General features: G+C 38.1%; 1 protein-coding gene across 2 annotated transcripts in view; it reads left to right on the top strand.

Annotated features, from left to right (window-relative positions):
• LOC127648675 (small conductance calcium-activated potassium channel protein 2-like) overlaps window positions 1-20426 on the top strand; it is a 38768-nt gene extending 18342 nt beyond the window's left edge. For both annotated transcript variants that reach the window (XM_052133393.1, XM_052133395.1), the window contains 6 exons: window positions 1808-2226; window positions 10222-10363; window positions 10545-10655; window positions 13092-13219; window positions 15038-15107; window positions 16837-20426. In XM_052133393.1, the coding sequence (XP_051989353.1) occupies window positions 1808-2226; window positions 10222-10363; window positions 10545-10655; window positions 13092-13219; window positions 15038-15107; window positions 16837-17121 (1155 nt within the window). In that variant the 3' untranslated portion in view covers window positions 17122-20426. The remainder of the gene's footprint in view (window positions 1-1807; window positions 2227-10221; window positions 10364-10544; window positions 10656-13091; window positions 13220-15037; window positions 15108-16836) is intronic.
• The last annotated feature ends 1260 nt before the right edge of the window (window positions 20427-21686 follow it).

The following is a 21686-nucleotide window of genomic DNA, read 5'->3' as shown; positions in this document are numbered from 1 at the left end:
TCTGCTTTGGGGGACAGCAGAAAGGAAATGCTGTCTCCAAGCAGAGACTCGCCCACTGGGTTGTCGACGCCATTTCCCTGGCTTATCACACCCAGGCCGTGCCCCCCCCTTTGCGGGTCCGAGCCCACTCCACCAGGAGTGTTGGGTCCTCGTGGGCATTGGCTAGGGGCACTGCCCTAGCAGACATTTGTAGAGCAGCGGGCTGGGCAACACCTAACACTTTTGCGAGATTCTACAATCTCCGAGTTGAGTCAGTATCGTCCCGTGTTCTCTCAGGTACCGAGCCCGTGAGAACTCGGTGGCACGTCCACGATCTGACCGGGTGAATCGCTTGCACCCAGCGCCCTTCCCCTAACCAGGGAAACAGTGCGCCTTCTTTCCCAGGAGATCCCAGGTTTGGGACACTGGTTGACTCCTCCCTAGCCCTCGTGGGTCGCAGTTCTCTGGAGGAACTCGCCGACCCAAACCACTGCGGGTACCACTAGCTACCCTGTACTGGTATAGGTTCCCCACAGGTAAGGCCTCCTGTTCGGACTCCCCCTGTGTGTAAAACCACGGTTCTGTCCCCTCACGAGAGTTGACTCCGTGTTTTCCTTAGGCAGTTACAGCTGCCTCGGGTGCTGTGCTGTATGCTTCCCCCCTCTGCGAGGCTGGATCTACCACCGCACTACTGTTCCGCATAAGACCTAAGTATAGGCCATGCGTTGTATTTGCCACTCCAAATTTGCCTCCCCTCCCGGGTAGGTGTGGCCTCCGCAGGGTCTTCTCCGCCCTACTAAGGGCTAAGACCCCCTTCCTTCAATGCGTGTAAGGGCCCCGGCCGTAGTTGCTCTATGCGAGAAACATAGACAGAAAAGAGGCCCAGCCAGGCTGGCCCGTTCCCATGTTGGCGGCCGTCACCTTGTTCCCCCCTCCAGGGTAACGATAAGGAATCCTGATGGCTTAAATGGGGCATTGGGGAAGGGTACGTGCAGCCTGATACAGTTGGTCGTTCTGCACGTAGGAATACCTGCTCGCTCCTGTATCAGCAGATCACGTACACGGCTCAGCGCATGGCTCTTTTTAAGTGGACCCCTAGTGTCGCTTCTCTGACACAACGTGGAGAGAGCGACAGAAGGGGAACGTCTAGGTTACGTATGTAACCTCTGTTCCCCGATGGAGGGAACGAGACGTTGTGTCTCCCCTGCCACGTCGCTGAGCCGAGCCCCTGTTGTGGCCGGACCATTTCTGGCTCCTCAGAAAAATCCTGAATGAACTCCCGTATTTGTGCCGCTTAAATACCCGTATGTCCGGGGGCGGGACATGCAAATACTGGTTGCCAATTCTCATTGGCCTTTTTTCATAGATCAGAGGTGAATATCGGCGCTCAAGAGAGACCCCTAGTGTCGCTTCTCTGACACAACGTCTCGTTCCCTCCATCGGGGAACGGAGGTTACATACGTAACCTAGACGTTTTGTTGGTGTTTCTCACCAGACTCAAAGAAAACCCTGCTGTGTTCGGCACCATGTTGTTTTTATCACATGTCTCCCTATGTCGAAAGTTTAACCCTAACTGACAGCCCAGAGATTTCTGAACTGAGATCAGTCGGTTTAAATACATTTTAAATTATGCTTTGCGTATGGTGAAGACAACACAATGTCTGTGCAGAAGGATGTGGGGTCACACAAGGTTAACCTTTAAGGCATTACTTGGCATGACTTCCACTATTACATGTTTTTCAGAGGAACTCTGAGTTCCCGTTTGCTCATTAACTAAATACTAAACTAAACTAAACTAAATACACCCTGTTCTTCACCTTCTCTACAGCTTTTCATGGTGGACAATGGGGCGGATGACTGGAGGATAGCCATGACATATGAGCGTATCTTCTTCATTGTACTGGAGCTGCTGGTGTGTGCCATTCACCCAATCCCAGGCCAATATGTCTTCACATGGACAGCCCGGCTGGCCTTCACCTACGTGCCCTCTGTGGCCGATGCTGACGTAGACATCATCCTTTCCATCCCCATGTTCCTCCGCCTCTACCTGATTGGCCGAGTCATGCTCCTTCATAGCAAGCTTTTCACAGATGCATCCTCACGCAGTATAGGTGCCCTCAACAAGATCAACTTCAACACACGCTTCGTCATGAAGACCCTCATGACAATTTGCCCTGGAACTGTGCTGCTGGTCTTCAGTATCTCCTCCTGGATCATCGCGGCCTGGACTGTACGGGTCTGTGAGAGGTATGGCACCACAGCACAGCTACATCTCCCCCTCCTTATGGCTCTCTTTCTCTCTCTCTCGCTCTGTTTCTCTGTCTTTTGCTCTCCTTCTATTTGCATCTCCCACTCACTCATTCCCTCCAGGAGCATCTCCAACAGCCTCACGCTGCCTGAATGAAGAGCTTCTTCTCCCATCAGCTCTGCGATTGCACCACAAATCCTAGTCCATGTTTTGTATGGCGTCTTAGTGATTGTTAAATAATTCATGACTGCCTAATTGTTTGTTTGCAGAATCGTTTGTTTTGGTAATCTTAAAGGGCCCTGAGGATACCCACTTCAAAAACTGCATCATCATGATCTCATCCCATGAGGCAGTGTAGATTTCGACATATTAAGACACACGAGGAAATGGACATACACTGTTCTCTCCATACACAGCCTTGTTGGGCTCAAGCAGCAAGCTGCTGAATGGGTTAGATTCACAATTTAGAGTCAACGATCATTAAATGTCTGAACTGTTTGTGTTCTGTCTGTGTCTTTACCATTCCTGCCTGCATTACCTGCTTCTCCTCACCTTTACTTCTCCAGCTCTTCCCTTAGACATGTTTTATAGCGAGGACAAATAGCCAGAAATAATCTCGCTTTTCAAAAGACCCATGCTTGACAAACATATCTGCATAATTAGTTCTGTACCATACCAAAGATTCCTTACAAATCTAGTATGCATGTATAAGTGTTGTCTCTTTCCATGTAAGGCAAAGAAAAGCAATGATTTGCAAAAGAAAAGAGATAACAAGGCAAGGTGTCAGTCACTCTGATCTCTGTGACAGAAAGATAATTCAGCCTTAAAGGTCTGTTCATAAAACAATGCTGTAAGGAGAGTTGGCTATTTACATAGAGTAAAGAATTCACAAATTAGATCTCTTTACTATCTCAGCTCTTTCTTCAATAAAGCAATTAGATAAATGGAGCAAATTGAGACTTTTACTTAAAGGGATAGTTCACCTGAAAATTATGATTTTCTCGCCCTCATGCCGTCTCAAACGTTTATGACTTTATTTATATATATAGTTTAAATTAGATTTATGTAAACATGCTTAATTTTTCAAAGTATAAATGAGTTAAATTAATGGCACAGCAAATGTAATTGCTGTACCATTTACCAAACCGGATTGTTTATGAACTATGTTTACGGACTATGTTTTTAAACTTCGTACTCCTCATTAAATGTAATTATTTGATTCACATTTAGTATAAATTAAGAATATGTAAATTATTTAAAGATTACTCCATTCAGTTTGAAGGAACTTTGTCATACAATTGAAATACGTTAATCTTCCAAAAAAATACTTTCAAAAAAGTATTCACAAATACTTCATTTGTGAATTTTCAAATTTTTTAATTTAAATTTCTCCTAAGGACTATTAGGAGAAACATCTGAGACAAAGCTGACGCTTAAATGAGACATAACTGAGAAATCAATTCAGTCCTTTGAAAAATCAACAAATGAGCATTAAAAAATGTCCTTTGGCTATAGTCACTGGCTGTATATGTTCTCTTGATGCATTTATAGACTGTATAGGCAATAACGAAGAGTTTGGAGTGGTAAACGAGTTTGGGGTTGATGTTATACCATACCACAACCCAGCACTCTGCACCCCAGTCTCATCAGCCGCAATGCACGACACGATGCTGCCCACACTCTGGTTTTTTCTTGCGTGAGTAATTTGCGTTGCATATGCGTGCTTGTATGAACGTATGGAGGAGGTTTTGTGTGTGTGTGTGTGTGACTTTAATTCACTGTTGTACTTTCTATTTCCCCTCTATGCTGCTCCATAGGGATGCCATGTGAGTCCTCGTTCTCTAGCCGTGGAAAATCTATCATTGTTCATTGAGCTGGTGCCACTGCTGCTCTAAGAGTGGGGAGGGGGTGGGATTCGGCAGCTCTGACCGAAAAATAACAACTCTCGTAGATTAATTTATTTACTAAAAAGGAAAAACCTAGTGTGAATGTGGCACCATCCGCAAAAAGAGGAAGTTTGTTGATAGAATATGCACTAATGGTTTCGAAAGCTATTGAAAGCTATGATTTGCACAGCACTGTGAATCAAGCGTCTCTTTCTAAAGTGCTCAGGAGTAGGAGGGTGGAGGAGGAGTTTGTGTTAAAATGGAGCAGCTCCTTCAAATCACCTTTACAAACAGGCCTGAGGGCAACTCTTTTTTTCTCTCTTTTATTCCTTCAGCAGCTTCAGTAGCTGTTATTGAAATGTAACACGCCCAGCACAAATGATCCACACTTCAACAATACCTGTGAAACAATTATCTTTGTATTTAAAAACAACAGATGTATTTTCCTTTGGATCCATATAGTATTAAAATGTTGATTGTTGTAATGGTCAGGTTGAACTTTTTTTCTCACATATTTAGCTTTTACATGAAAGATTGCCACACTTAAAATGTGTGCAAGCCCTAACTACTCAGCTTAACAGTATTGGGCCACTTATAGATGAGCACAAAAAAGGTGAGAATATTGCTGTCCATTCTAGCACAGTCTCTTTATAGAGGAGAGAAACCAAGATTGTAGGCTAGACTGGGTGTCCACTTCTGGTAAACTATGAAACAGCATGGTAGTCTTCATGTTTACTGCTCTATTGTCATACAAAAGAGGCGCTTGTTTCTGAAAAGTGCTGCTAAATTGGACATTTTCCTTAAGCACACTGGCCAGCCCAAAGGGCAGAACGGTGTGAGACTGGACGAGCACGGAGTCCGTCTGGAATGGGAGGGATGGGAAAATGGAAAAGGAAGGGCTGGGACATTAGACGAACATTGTAGCTATTTGCAAATGTTGGCTTATCATTCACACTTCAGTTCATTTACCTCCTGTTCATTGCTTCACAGTCTCATTTCTTGACCCTTTTTTTTGGCCCCTACCTGCCCACTTGTCCCTGAATATTTTGCATGACTCATGCAGTTTCCATTTTGTAGGCTATTTTCCCAAAGGTATATACAATTCCATACATCATTCCATCTTTATCTCACTCTCAAAAAAAATAAAAAAAAATAAAAAAGTAACAGAAAACAGAACCGAATAGCAAGATATACTATCTAAGTAACAGGCCACTGTAAGGTGCAGTATAGTCAATGTACAATATATTACATGGGTGTTTTGTCAAGATACATTTCTCAATGTGTATACCATCTTTGGAGTACACAGTTACTGGAGATTGCATACCAAGCTGTTTTTTAAGGAAATAAACCAGACTATGTAAGTTGTACTAAGTATAACATGAATAAACACCAGCTTGCAAGGTGTTTCGTCCATAGAGTTTTTGAGAGAAGCGAAAACTCACAAGATATGCTCAATTGCAGACCTGCTAGAAGGCCTGTTTCTACAAAACCTGCACTGATTACTATGTATTACCTTCCTCAGGAGAGTTTGAGTATTTTTACGATCTAAGGGATTAACATGTCTGAACCTTGTCTCTTATATATTGTCACACTGAGGCCTCTAAAGCCGGTGTCATACTAGCTGACCCCAAACAACTTGATTTTGGGAGATCTCGCTTTCTTCAGTCAAAGGTATGACACACTTACCAACACAGAATAGTCACGTGGAGCACGCCAAAATAACAACAGGAGTACCACATGAACATAAACCATTGTAATCGAGTGCTTTAGGATGCGATTCATAGGGTAACTTGTGTATTTATTCCCTTGGGCTTGTCGTAGAAAACGTATGTTCATATGCAGCTTTGAGTGAGTAAAGAAATTACGTTCAATAAAAACAGACTGTTGTGCCTCCACTTTCTGATTTTATTGTCTTTTTAATGTAGGAGAACCCCAGGAAATATGCTTGGTGACCGAATCACTATGGATAGGAATCTGCATTTGTAATATGACTGAATGTGATGCTGATAAAAACATTCAGTTTAGCATGATGTCTTGTCAGTATTTTCAGTAAAAGAAGAAGCTCATTGGTCACTTGACGAGAAAACAAGAGCCAGCCACGGTGACAGAAAAAAAAAATCTGTCATGTTTGATGTGCTTTTCCAGTTGCTGGAACCATTAACTCAGCAGGAAGTCCTGTCAGTAAAAGTATTAACAATATCCCGCTGGCAGATGTTAAATTCCAAAGTATACTTTGATTTTGACATGAACACTTAGCGTTATACAGTCGAACGTGAGCCTTTCACAGTATACTTCATTTGACCTTAGCATGAGCTATGACTGATATGAGATAGTGGATTACTTCTCCTCTGGTGTTTAGAGACATAAAGATTTTATTGTCCTTCAGACTTGAGTTACAATGCAGTGAGTACAAATGCAGGTATCTCCTGACCTCCTCACACACACCCTTTTGACCTTCACATGTCTTTACCTTCATCTTCTGTTGTTTACTGCCGATAACATCTTCTAGCACTTCATTGTGATAGCAATGGCTGAGATGTGAGTGTTGCCACCTTGTGGACCCACTAATTAGTGCAAATAACTCTAGACGCATGCGCATTCTGCGCCTGTAGAAAAACCAGGCTACACACGTACTGTGCTCGAGCCCTCTGCTGTTTGATGACAAAATTGGCATCACAAGCCTGACCGAAGTATACTTTGGGCTTAATGTGCGCTCCGTCTCAGACCAACTTGCCATTGATTATGTACATTTCTGGAAATTCTGCTAGTGTGATGCCGGCTTAACATGCAGTGTGAGGAAAATTAAACTCTATGTTGGAATGTATTTTATGTTCACCCCAAAATAAAAATTGTCATCCTTTCCTCTCTCTCATGTTGTTCCAAAATTGTATTACTTTTTTTCTTCAATGGAACACAACATGAGAAATGTTGTAATAATAATGTACTGGTCTCTCTTTTCAATGCAGTTTCAATTAATAACTTACATTTCGGTTTTCTCCTCACCAAAGTTATGATATTGCTTCAGAAGACACATGAAAGATTTGGTTCCCATTAATTGTAATTGTATGGAAAATAACGACCAGTACATTATTTAAAGTTCTCCTTTTGCATTCTATGGAAAAAAGAAAATCTTGAAAACAACAAGGAGGGTTAATGATGACATAATATTCATTTTTGGGTGAACTATTCCTTTAAACTATGATTATATGTGGCCTTGTGATAGCCCAATGTGTAGGGCTGGGTAAAAATATAGATTTTCTGATGCATTGCATTCTACGTTTGAACGATTTTGGTATTGATTCATAAATTTCAAGGTGGATCTTTAACTCTATATGGTAACTCTCTATAATGCAAGTAAATCACTTGCATATGCAACCAAATCTCTAAAAATGTCTATGATTAGCCACTGGCTAGTAATTGTTCCGATTTCACTCACAAGTGATTGAGTAGTGTAGTGGAGAAGAAGTTATTAGCACAGAAGTCCTTTCACTGCGTGTTAAGAGTTAAATATTGGTTTAACTCGTTCTGTGTGTCCAAAGACGAGATCCACGTATATGTCATTGAATAATGTCTCTTTTAATACCCTTTCTGTTTTTTACAGTCAGCTGTTGATGAAAAATAACAACAACAACAACAAAAAAAGAAACATTCAATTCGTATCACACATGGATGCGCTAAAGAAATGATGCACGTCTTCAATCGTTATATACGCTTGTTTTAAAGAGACAGTACAGATTAAGCACGTGTTGCAAGTACATAATAAACATCTAACAAAAATACATGTGCAACATAATATATGCAATTTCAAGACATTAATTGATGGAATAGACTGAAGTTAAACATTTTAATAAAAAACTAAAATGTGACCAATATGATGAACTTATGATAAAATAAGATTTGTAAAATTAATATTTTTGAATTGTACCTAGATGGGTTGTCTAGTGAAGGTTCCTTTTATAATTAAGAGCATTAGCTGAGAGAGATTTATTTTATATGTAAGCAAAATAGACACTGTAACAGAAATGTACCCATATGAATCGATATCTAATCTAATCAAGATAGGAATTGAACCGAGAGTTTGTGAATTGGAATTGAATCGGGAAATCTGTAATAAACAGCCCTACCACTGTGTGACACTTAATTACCATAGGTGAACAATTTCTCTATATTTGCTCCATCACTGCATCCTCTAACCATGCTGTCAGGGTTTGACTCATAACAGGTATGGGTTCTGGGTTCTTTGAAACATAGTTACTGAATTTTGGCACTAAACAACCATCTGAAGAGGTTGTATGGGGAAAATTGAGGTTTGAATGGGGTAATTTGGGAACACTTTCTTCAGACAGATTTCTTGGTCTAAGTTGAAGGTGGTGCCAGCTCTTCTCCATTTTATGCCAGTATTTCATACAGTATATTGAGAGCTTTTGAAGGCCATGTATGTAGCATTCTTGGGTTCTGATATCTAGGGAAATGTTAATGCACCGATGCAGTGTCTAAATAATGCAAGCTAATGATGATGACAGTGTGCAGTCAATAGTCATGAGTGCAAACACACAGACCTCTTCCCAAAGTTGTACTATGACAATTATTAAGTTTAATGGGCATATAGGAAATAGCTTTGGTTGAGATAATTCTAGAATAAAAGTGTGGTGTAAAAAAGGGTATTTACCAGAGCTCTTCTACAATCAGTACAGTACAATCTGGTATGTCCAGCAATTAGCATAACAAGGACTCATTGTATTTCTGAGATCTGACACCAGCTCCAAAAAGATCATTTTAAAATGACTGAACCTATATGACAACGGTTTGCACCAGCACTGTGAGTTGTTTCACAGTGGTGATCTAGCACATGGGCAAATCTCATCATTTATGAGAATACACCCTCAATGTCTAGCCACTAGAACACATTTTCAATAATGCACAAAGTATTCCTGAATGAATAAGGTTGATATATTTTTGTCCTTATTTAATGTGGTGGTCAGTTTTACAAGAGGGTTTGCCTCTCTGCTCTCAATATACTGGCTTATATCTCAGCATGTAGGATGTGGATTTCTTCTTTAAAATGCCTGCATGGTAACAATGCTTTTCGCATGTGAAAATGGTGGCTCTCCTACATCACAAATACAATTACCCTGCTCCTGGAGCATGACTGCAGAGTTGAATTTTGCTATAGACAAGTAAAATTGATAGTGGCATGACCTCTCTTGTGTTTTTGAGTATGCTGCCTTTGAGGGGACAATTAAGAGCATTTAATTGCTCAGATTAAAATCTTTGTCTTTCTTATGCAAACAATGTGTTTTGGTGCTTGAGGTACAATTTCACACTTGATTAGATACAATTAGATTTTGAATCTGAATTAATATTATGGGTCATCTGCGTTCAGTCTGGCTACCTGATATGATTGTTGATTAGCCTGGGTCTCGTATACATTGATGTTCCTCTTCAGAAGTCTTCTCCTTATTGTATTAAATGCAGAAAGATGCCCTCTGACCTGTGGTTAGCTCTTCTTTGACAGACTGCTGAAAAGGTCAACCCCCTGCAGATATGTGGATGAGCTGATGAGAATAGTCTAGTGTATCTATCACAAGCTTTTTTTAATAACTTTATAATATGTGTATTTATATATAAGAAAGTAATAGGCAATTTGTATTTGTCTCATCCTATCTGGATTATTGAAAATTTCTTCAGCAGAATGCATCATCCTTTGAACTTATTTTTTTCTTATATTTCACAGTCAAGCATTTTTTTTATATACATAATAATTTATATACTTTATTTGGCCACTTGTGGCTGTTGCCTCTTTTGATCGGAAATTAGAATTCTACAGGATATCAATAGCTGTCTTTTTTAAATGAATGTTTTAATTGCTGTGAATTTCTTCACAAAAGTTTTTGTATACATTATATGGTCAGAACTCATTATTAGGATATACTTAAGGGATTTAAAAGTTTAAATAAGTTTCTCTCCTCAGGGCCTAATGTTGAGTAATTTATGAAATGATTTTGCCAATTGGACCAAAGGTTCCTCTTTAATATATTCATAGTTAAACTGATGTGTTCCTCATAGCCTGATCATTGCTATCTGCCTTTTCTGTTCTTACTATTTTAGGTATCATGACAAACAGGAAGTCACTAGCAACTTTCTTGGAGCTATGTGGCTCATTTCCATAACTTTCCTATCAATTGGCTATGGAGATATGGTCCCTCATACATACTGTGGTAAAGGGGTCTGTCTTCTCACAGGAATCATGGTATGTTTTCTTTAAAAATGCTGTCTTCAAAAATTTTCATTATAAATAAATGTGGTGTTTTAAAAGAATTTAGTTCACACAAATTATAAACATGACATTGTGATGAATGTGAAATATCTATTTTTATACTTTTATGTGAATATTTCTTTTCAAATGTGATATTTAACATCTGTTCTTGTAGGGAGCTGGCTGCACTGCACTTGTTGTCGCAGTGGTAGCCAGAAAGTTAGAACTGACAAAAGCTGAGAAACATGTCCACAATTTTATGATGGACACTCAACTTTGTAAACGAGTAAGTAACTGATCTAAATCTATCAAAGTTAGGCAACAACTAGCCATTTATGTTAGGTAAAGTATTTATTTGAAAAATACATTGTGTAGTTTGTTAATCAATCATGAAAATATTTTCATAACTAATATCCTCTAAAAAAAAAAATCTTTCCCTTGAAAAAAGTATAATAAAGCTGAAGTCAGAAATGTATATACTCTTAGGTTGAAGTCATTAAAACTCATTTTTTAACCACTCCACATATTTAATATTAGCAAACTATAGTTTTAGCAAGTTGTTTAGGACATCTACTTTGTGCATGACACAAGTAATTCTTTCCAACAAGTTGTTTACAGACATATTGTGTCACTTTAATTTGACTATATCGCAATTCCAGTGGGTTAGAAATGTACATACATTATGTTAACTTTGCCTTTAAGCAGCTTGGAAAATTCTAGAAAATTATGTCAAGCCTTTAAACAATTAGCCACTTAGCTTCTGATAGGAGGTGTACTGAATTGGAGGTGTACCTGTAGATGTTTTTCAAGGCTTACCTTCAAACTCAGTGCCTCTTTGCTTGACATCATGATAAAATCAAAATAAATCATCCAAGACCTCAGAAAAAAAAGTTGGACCTCCACAAGTCTCGTTCATCCTTGGGAGCAATTTCCAAATGCCTGAAGTTACCACGTTTATCTTTACAAACAATAGTACACAAGTATAAACACCATGGGACCACACAGCCATCATACCACTCAGGAAGGAGATGCATTCTGCCTCCTAGAGATTAATGTATTTAGAAGATGCTGAAGGAAATAGGTAGACAAGTATCTATATCCCAGTAAAACGTGTCCTATATCGTCTCTTCGTTATGTTTGGAGGAAAAAGGGTGAGGCTTGCAAGCTGAAGAACACTATCCCAACCATGAAGCATGGGGATGGCTGCATCATGTTGTGGGGGTGCTTTACTGCAGGAGGGACTGGTGCACTTCACAAAATAGATGAGGATGAGGAAGGAAAATTATGTGGATATATTAAAGCAACATCTCAAGAAATCAGCCAGGAAGTTAAAGTTTGGTCACAAATGGATCTTCCAAATGGACAGTGACCCCAAGCATACATCCAAAGTTGTGGCAAATTGGCTTAAGGACAACAAAGTCGAGGTATTGAAGTGGCCATCACAAAGCCTTGACCTCAATCCGATAGAAACTGTGTGGGCAGAACTGAAAATGCATGTGCGAGCAAGGAGGCCTACAAACCTGTCTGAGTTACACCAGTTCTGTCTGGCCAAAATTCCAGCAACTTATTGTGAAAAACTTGTGGAAGGCTTACCAAAATGTTTTAACCCAAGTTAAACAATTTAAAGCAATGCTACCAAATACCAACAAGAGTATGTAAACGTCTGACCCACTGGGAATGTGTTAAAAGAAATAAAAGCTGAAATAAATCATTCTCTCTTCTATTATTCTGACATTTCACATTCTTAAAACACTTAAAATAAAGTAGTGTTCTTTACTGGCCTAAGACAGGGAAAGGTTTCCACAATTAATTGTCAGGAATTGTGAAGTTTAAATGTATTTGGCAAAGTTGTATGTAAACTTCTGACTTCAGCTCTATGATCAAAGTTGCCTGAAACAATGAATAATGCATACATATTATTTACAGTATGTATTACATAATACTGAAAAAACTCTATTCTGTTTAACATATTATATTTCCTTTGTTTTGTTTTTAAAAATAGTAATATTTACTTATCTTGGGGACTCAAAAATAGTACCAGATTTGAAGGGTTTGTTAACCCAAAAATTTAAATTCTCTCATCATTTACTCACTCTCATGCCATCCTAAATGTGTACTACTTTCATTCTTCTGCAGAACACAAACAAAGATTTTTAGAAGAATATATCAGCTCTGTTGCTCCTTTTAATGCAAGTGAATGGTGACCAGAAATCTGAAGATCCAAAAGCAGCATAAAAGCAATCCATAATACTCCAGTGTTTAAATCCATATCTTCAAAAGCAGTATAATAGGTGTGGGTGAGAAACGGATCAAAGTCCTTTTTTACTATAAATCTCCACTTTCACTTTCAGATGTGAATGTGATACTATACAGCCGCTACATGTGACTTTCAGATATGCAGTGAAAGTGGAGGTTTTGGATTCCTTTTATGCTGCTTTTATCTGCTTTTTGGAACTTCAGATTTCTGGTCACCTTTCACTTTTAATGTATGGACTTACAGAGCAGAGATATTCTTCTAATAATCTTAATTTGTGTTCTGCAGAAGAAAGAAAGTCATACACATCTGGGATGGCATGAGATTGAGTAATGATGAGAGAATTTTCATTTTTGGGTGAACTTTCCCTTTAATATAGATGGAATGTAATTCTTTTTCGGAATTATCTATCAGTGTTTGACTGTTGTTATCTGTAAGTAATGTTAAATTTTCATGGATTAATCCTAGGTAAAGAACACAGCTGCCAATGTACTCAGGGAAACATGGCTCATCTACAAACACACAAAATTAGTGAAGAAAATAGATCATGCCAAAGTGCGCAAACATCAGCGCAAGTTCTTACAGGCCATTCACCAGTAAGCAAAGATTTTCCACACTTCAGCATTTTTGCATGCTATTTATTCATGCTTATAAACTGCAGTTATAACCATTTGGCCTTTTCAGTTGAACAATCAGTGTCATTTGTTATCAGATCACAAAAATATATAAAAAATTGAAAATTCTATGGGTAGACATTTTCACACTATGTTTAGAATTTTTTACTAATTCTAGAAACAACTGAACCTACTGTGTTTTATGTTTTGAAAATTTTGGTTTTGTCTCTTTCTTAAAGGAACTGTTGTACATTTTCTTAAGTCATGTTGAATTAGAAGGGGCAGGTATTTGATGTTGCTAAAATTACTGATTCTTTGATAAACTTTTTGTCAATTAAATGTTAAAATAGATTAGGAATAAGTGCAGTTGTTCTAAACAAGTAGTAAAGAAATCAGCATGTTGTTCTTTGTAATGTGATGATTGTCCTTCTCCCCTCTCCTTCCCCAAACCCTTACCTTGTGGTTATAGTGCAGTGTAATGGCTCACATGTTGTGTATATGTTGTGGTTTCTAAACTTGAACTGTGTTTTGTCTTCGTTCTGCTCTATCACTGCAGAGCTCAGAAGTAAGTTTTGTCCTCTGTGTTTCTCTCCCCACATCCTCCCTGTCTCTGTTTCATATGCATGGAGTCGGACGCTGAATGCTGATTTTGGTTACCTATAGTGCTTCTCTCCATTCTAAGTCTAGAATGAAAAAGATGCAACATTACTTAATGCTGTATGGTTTTCTTTAACCTTTTGAAGGAGAAGCATCTTTGGAACTGTTGATTTGTTCATTTACACCGATTCCATTATTCCAAAGAGTAAATCTCTGTATTAACTTGCATTGATAGCCCCACCTTGCATGTTTAGATGATTTTGCAAATGTTTGCAGAACAAAATAAGCTCAGTACAACATTCTTATGTTGGGACAGGATTTTCAGGACATTTTTAAACAGCACCTTTAAAACTTGACTTTCATTATACAGTATATTCTTGCAATTAACTGTTATAGACTATGTCTATAGATAAAGCATGTATTTGGTTGATGCAATTTTACCTTCCACCACAGGCACTAACTTCATGACTTCCTCAAAGCAAAGACATTTATGGTCATCCAGGGCTTTGATGCAAGATGATATGGAGTTTTTGCATTAGAAAGAATGCTGACCATGTCCTGCATCTCCATATTTCTATTTTTGGATGCTCAAAAGCCATTAAGCTTGCAAATCTTGGCATTTAGTTACTTTTCCACAAATTGGAATGGCTGACATTATTTGAAATTATGACACTTAACAGGCAGGATACTTAGGCAGCCTTTCTTACAATGTCTCCTCATGGTTAGAGTCATCCCTTTACTCCTTCATAGTTACTATGGCACAAATAATAAAAAAACAAAACATTGACACATTCTTTTAAAATTTTGTTCAGAACCAAGCCCACAGCAAGCAATGCCATTCTCACAAGCATTTTCAACGGTGTCACATGTACCTCTACCTCAGCTGTTTGCCACTTCCTTTGACCTCATCCACAAACGAGGCTCTCGGATGGCTTTTTTTGTGAATGGTTGACGCGTGCCTGCAGGGGCAAAAGGAGATATGTCATGTTTGAACGTTAAGTTAAGAGTTTTCTCTTTTTTACATTTCATAGATTGGGTTTGCATGACTGGTATGGCAAACAGGACTGTGAATGCGTGCATGCAGGCCACTCTCTCTCTCTCTACCTCATCCTTATCAAGTCTTCCTGACAGGAATCTGTTACTCTTCCCTAACGTCCCCCTCCTCCCAACCCCCTACCCCTCCATAACCCTGCCTCCTCTCAGGCTCCGCAGTGTGAAAATGGAGCAGAGGAAACTCAATGACCAGGCCAACACACTGGTGGACTTGGCAAAGGTAGATTGAAGGATAAATGTTATGTTCCTATGTTTTTACTGTGCATATAGCCATCTACATCTTCAGCAGAATCATTTAAACTTCAGTTGCTTTGTGCCAGTGGAAAAAAAAAACTTATGGTGTGTTAGTACAAAATGTGATAAATTAAAGATTTTGGATTTGAAAGATTTGATAGTCAGATAGCACATACTTACAGATGGGTGGATGAATGGATGGATGGATGGATGGATGGATGGATAGATGGAAACCATGGCAAGAAACTGAAATTATGAGCATTTATGTATACATTTGTCTTAAAATCTATTTTGATCTTCATCTAAGTTACAATAATGAACAAACACAATCTGTTTTAACTAGTAACACACAAATTATTGTATTTTCCGTGTACATATTGAATACATCATTCAAACATTCACAGTGTAGGTTGGAAAAAAATATCTGTGAACCCCGAGGATAATGACTTCAACAAAAGCTAATTAGTGTCTTGTAAGTAGCAAACTCAAAATGTTTGAGTGCTTTTTATAAGAAGCATCTGCTGCTGTGGACCATGCCTCGCAAAAAAGTGATCTCAGCTGGAAAGGGTTACAAATGGATCTCGAAGAGCTTGGATATTCATCTGTCCACTGTCAGACAAATTGTCTATAAATGGAGACACCTGAACACCTGAAATGTGCCAAAGATCACCTTGACGCTCCACAATGCTACTGGGAAAATGTTGGTTTAATCTAAGTTTGAATTGTTTGGGAAGAACACGCAGCACTACGTATGGCGTTAAAAGGGCACCGCATACCAACATAAAAACATCATTCCAACTGTGAAGTACGGTGGAGGAAGCATCATGATTTGGTGCTAATTTGCTGCTTCAAGGGTTTGGAGCGCTTGTCATTATTGAGGGAAAAATTCATTCCCAAGTTTATTAAGATATCCTACAAGATAATGTCAGGGTGGCTGTGCTTTTTACCCACCATTGTGAATGTTTAATGGGATGTGTTAATTGAGACATAAAATGTTACATTTGTTTGTGTTGTTAGCTTAAGCACATATGTTTGTCTATACTTTTGACTAAGATGAAGCTGAGATCACATTTTATGACAAATTAATGCAGAAAACCAGCAAATTCCAAAGGGTTCACATATTTTTTTGCCACTGTAGATAGATAGATGGATGGATGGATGGATAGATAGATATATAGATAGAAAGATGTGTTTGTCTACTGTTGTGACATGAAAATCAGATCATATTCATGACTAGTTTATGTAGAAATTAATGGTCAATCCAAGGAGGTGGTTCTCATGAAACCTATGTTATTCCAAAATCAAATGAAACAAGATGTTTTATTTTGTCCGATTTATTTTACATTGTGACATATACATGACAATTATGTGCATTTTAAACCCCAATTTTTTTCAACGCAATGGTAAAAAATCATAATGATTTTCTCATTACTGCAATGTGAAGAAAAGTATGTGTTATTTAAATTGTAAAGTATTTATACAACATAATAGTACTTCTTGACTCTTCATTTTCACTGATTTTAAAAACTAAAATCTTTTTTTACTGTAATAGAGTGAAAATATGACTGTTATGATTTTTTGTATTGATTTGAGGTTAAATATGACTAGGATATTTTCTTGACAGGGTTCACATACTATTTCCTGCAACTGTACTTTATATTTGTTTATTCGTTGGGAATGTGCTGTCATTTAATCTCACTCTCCATCTCCTGTAGACACAGAATGTGATGTATGACCTGGTGTCAGAGCTGCAGGAGCGCAGTGAGGAGCTGGACAAGCGCATTGGCACGCTGGAGGACAAGCTGGACGCTGTCACCGGCAGCCTGCAGGCTCTGCCCTGTCTGATCTCCCAAGCCATAACTCAGCAGCAGCAGGACCTCCTGGACAGTTTTGTGAACCGCTTCCACCCCGCCTCGCTAGGCTCGGAGCGCTCATGGACCCCCTCCAGGCGGCGGCGCTCCCCCTCCACTGCCCCACACACTTCCTCCGACAGTGGCTAACACTGGCCTGGACCTGCTTACCGCATCCAAAGGTCTCAGACTTATTCATGTAAGCTGATCAAATTTTGTTGAGGACTTGAGGTTGAGGACTCATTAATAAATAGAGAAGAATTATCAAAAATAGTAGATATATGGTTTATGTTTAGCCATTGTATGGCTGTTCAAGTTAGCTTTTTTTGTAAAGCCTTCATATATTTACAAGACTGAAGCTGAAGTGAGTCCAACTGGTCCTTAAAACTGAAGATCATGGGGTCCACAGGGAAGTGGGCCCAAGCAATGCCTGCCAGTGTCAACCAATGTAGAACACAGAGGAGAGACGTAACCAAATAGAAGAAATTAAATGGTTCTGCAAGACATCTGTGGTGGTGTTTTTCCAATGCCAGGATGAGCACTGAGAGCGCCAACAGGTGCTCTGTGATCACTCAGTATTCAGCTGGAGAGTGTGAGCTCATGACCTTACTACTGAGGAGAATATTGCCGGAATGACAACTTTAAGGATTCAGTTCCCTTGCTCTTTTAAGGGAAATTGGGTGCAACTAACCTTTTTTAGTTACATATTGGCATGTTCTTTTTTTCAGTGCCTGAATGTATAGATTGTGGTGGGTTGTTCATTTACAAATTTTGGAGCGAGTTTTTGTACAATGTTACTGTAACACAAGCATTGCATTCCTTTTTCAGATACATTCCTCTTTAAGACATTTTGACTAATTTGTCTTAGCAATTACATTAACTCTTGCAGTCCTCTCTTATTTTTCAGCCTTTCAATACTTCCACCGGTTACTACAGAAAGAAAGAAAGAAAGAAAGAAAGAAAGAAAGAAAAGAAAGAAAGAAAGAAAGAAAAAAATGAAAGAAAGAAAGATTAAAGGGATAGTTCTCCTAAAAATGTAATTCTCTCATCATTTACTCACCATCATGCCATCTAATATGTTTATGACTTTCTTTCTTCTGCTGAACACAAACAAAGATTTTTAGAAGAATATTTCAGCTCAGTAGGTCCATACAATGCAAGAGAATGGTGACCAGAAATCTAAAAGCTCAAAAAAGGAGAATAAATATGTCTTCTGAAGCGATCGAGTTGGTTTTGGTTGAGAACAGTCCAAAATGTAACAAATTTTCTATGTACATCTTGTCATTGCAGTCTCTAACCCTATTGCTTGATGCATGCAGTGTGCTATATGGTGCTTTAGGAAGTGTAATCGAGCTTGAAATCATTATTGGCAAGGAGACTGCTGTCCAGATGTACGGCGAAAAAAAAGAGTAGCATTTTGGTCTGTTCTCACTTAAAAAAAATGGTATCATTGATTAAACCACTGGAGTCTATTACTTTCATTCTGCCTTTATGCGATTTTTGGAGCTTCCAAGTATTGGCACAATTCTCTTGCATTGTAAGGACCTACAGAGCTGAGATATTGTTCTAAAAATGTTCAATTGTGTTCAGCTGAAGAAAGAAAGTCATACACATCTGGGATGGCATGAGGGTGAGAAAATGATGAGAGAATTTTATTTTTTGGGTGAACTAAACCCTTAAGGACATTTTAAGGAACAGTTAGTACTCAAGTTTGTAAAGTAACACTTTCATTGAACCAAATCTGAGCTTCCAGAAGTCTTCACATTAAAGAGAGGCTGTATTTTTTAATTTGAAATGACAGCACAGAGTGCTAAATGCTGTGGTAGGCACAAATGTATGACAGAACTGAGATTTAAACCTTTGCATGTTTCAGTGCAATTGTGACGAATGGATTATGGATGGTTTTTCAAATGTATGTGTGTGTTCTTTGTTTAATTTCATTTATTTTTTATACAGAGATTCCTTTTTAAAATGTTGGATAGTATTTTTAGAGTTGCAAAAATAGAGGTGCAGTAATGTGGTAATGTTTAATGCATTCCTTGTTCTACCTATAAATGAAATCTACCAAGAGATTGTAGAATCAGTAGGATAAAAACCAAACAAATAGTTGTATAATCCTGGAAAATTCTTGGGAGACCTTCTCTGAGAGAGTATGTCTAAGAGAGCCGGAGAAGATGATTATGGAAGACTTTATTGTGGCTCACATTTGCACTTTTCAGAATATACCGTTAAGGCAGCTTAGAGCAAACATCTCTCTCTCCTGTTCACTTGTATTTTTCTGACATCTCAATGGAATATGGTCTTGAATAATCTAATTACCTTAGAGCAACTGACAATGTTATGTGTTCGATGTAATTGTCACAAATTAGAATTTATGGTAACTGACTACAAACATCAACCCATCATTTCAAATTAGACAAAGAGTCAGTTACATGAGTTCTCTTAAACATCTGAGACATTATTTTAGCAATTCAAATCTGGCAACATTTTATTTTTTAAATAAAACCAGGCAAAAAAGGGTAATGGATCTCGTAAGCACACACTTGTGCAGTGATTTAATATGTATGGATGATTTGTAATATATATTTTTTTAGCCTTTTATTTACAGAGTACTGGATTCCTAACCAAAGCGTAAGCTTTATTTAAATACATATGTTTTATACATCATAACATCTCAAGTAAATCGTAAATTAGTGACAATTACACACTCACTTAAAGACTCACGTATGCACACACACTGGTTAATTGTTTTATAAATTATTTCCATGATTTATAATTCAAAGATTTCTCCACAATCAAAAGGACTCCTATTCAAACCTGTTTCAGTATTGTTAATACTGTGTATTTAGGTCTTATTTATTTCTAGTATTCTGTTCACCTGTACAAACAATGCCTACAATTAGCAACCCTGCTGAACAGTAATATCTACTTTAATGTCTATTGTATAACAAAAATGGAGAGGTAAAAATTGGATGGAAAAAACCTACAGTGTTGAAATATAGCTTACACTTCCTGCACATTCGGATCAAACAGAAACCGAAGAATCTGGTCAACAAACATTAAATACCTATGGTAGACCAAAATAGAGGAACAGACGCATTTTAAGCTGTTGTCGATGACCAAAATCCTAAAAAGTGCAATATTAAAAAACAAAAGTATGACTTTTGTCAAACAAACGTTAATGTATTATTGCATAGTTTGATTGCAATTAATATGACCACGACCCCGGTTGATCTTTTTTCTCGCTCTTTCACTGTTTCAAAACAGTCTAAATGTTGTAATTTGCAATTTAGCTTTTTCCATCTGACATCAAACTGCATAAATCAGTAAATGGGACACCAAATCAGAAGAAAGTATTTTACTGGACTACAGGATTTTATTTTATTTCTCTCTCTTTTTTATTGCCTTTCTTGTAATTAAACAGAGAGATAAATTTGCATTTTTTATCCTCCAAGTTGACTGTACATAAAGGCATGGGTTATCGTGGTCTTGAATGTTGAGATCTTCTTATTTTGTTTGCATAGAGATAGCCCAAGAAGCTACAGTGTGGACAAAATCTGCCCATGTTTCAGAAAATAAATATCAAATTCTTGAGAATGTAGCACTTTGATGATGGATGAACTGAGATGACCTGTGGCAATGTTAGTGATTCCACATAACTATTTCACTGCTATGACTGCAAGCACTGCAGTGAGTATAGGAGCCTTCTTCTGAAGATATTAATATAAAAAAGAGACAATATGTGTCCAAGCAATTAAGTCAATATGTAACGCACCATCCCTTGTGCAAAATCATCAGTTTATTCTTATTATGAAGTTTTGAAGTGCTATTTAAGGAGGCAGACACAGATCCTGAAGTGTGAGAACGTTGCAGTGCTCAATAAAGAGGGATATTTTTGAGGCAATCCCAAAGGAGTAAAGAAAATGGGCCACGTCAAGTTGGTAATGACAGCATGCATGCCCATTATGAGACACAGTGGAGCGGACCTCATAAACAGTTAATTGAAGAGGAATGAAGATAAACCATGGGCAGCTATCTTGGGACAAAAACACCCTTAGGCCATATTCCAAGGTGAATTTAGACACATATCGTTGAACAGACACGTGACAACAATTCCAGTTTATTACAGATTTGTGCAACAAGATCCAATTTAAAGAAATATTTCGGGATCAATACACGTTAAGCCCAATCAAAAACATTTGTGGCATAATGTTGATTTCCACACAAATTAATTTAAACTCGTCCATTCTTTTCTTTAGAATAAAAATAAATAAATAAATCAAGGTTACAGTGAGGCACAATGAAAATGAATGGGGCCACTTGTTGGAGGGTTTAAAGGCAGAAATCTGAAGCTTATTATTGTATAAAAGCACTGACATTGATTCTTATGTTTAAAATAAACATGCACAGGAAATTGATTGGATGTACCTAGCCATTCAATAGTATTTCCTGTATTTAGTTTTGGTTTGTTCGACTATTGTATCGAGGATTGTTGACTGTCATAGAGACCGAGCTAAAACTGCATATCCATGAGGGACGAACCTAAACCTCTTTTATACACGAGCAACAAAATTCAACCATTTGGCTCTGTTGATTTATTGTGGAATTAGTGTAATGCATCACTGCTCCTCTACTGCCCTCTAGTGATTAGGCCGGAAATAACAAGACAGTTAAATCTGTGTCACACGACAAAGTTTAAATGACTTTTTGTTGGC

The sequence above is a fragment of the Xyrauchen texanus genome, chromosome 9, assembly GCF_025860055.1.
Source record: "Xyrauchen texanus isolate HMW12.3.18 chromosome 9, RBS_HiC_50CHRs, whole genome shotgun sequence".
Taxonomy (NCBI): Eukaryota; Metazoa; Chordata; class Actinopteri; order Cypriniformes; family Catostomidae; genus Xyrauchen; species Xyrauchen texanus.
Note: the sequence above shows the minus strand (reverse complement) of the source record. Positions and strands in the feature narration are given on the sequence as shown.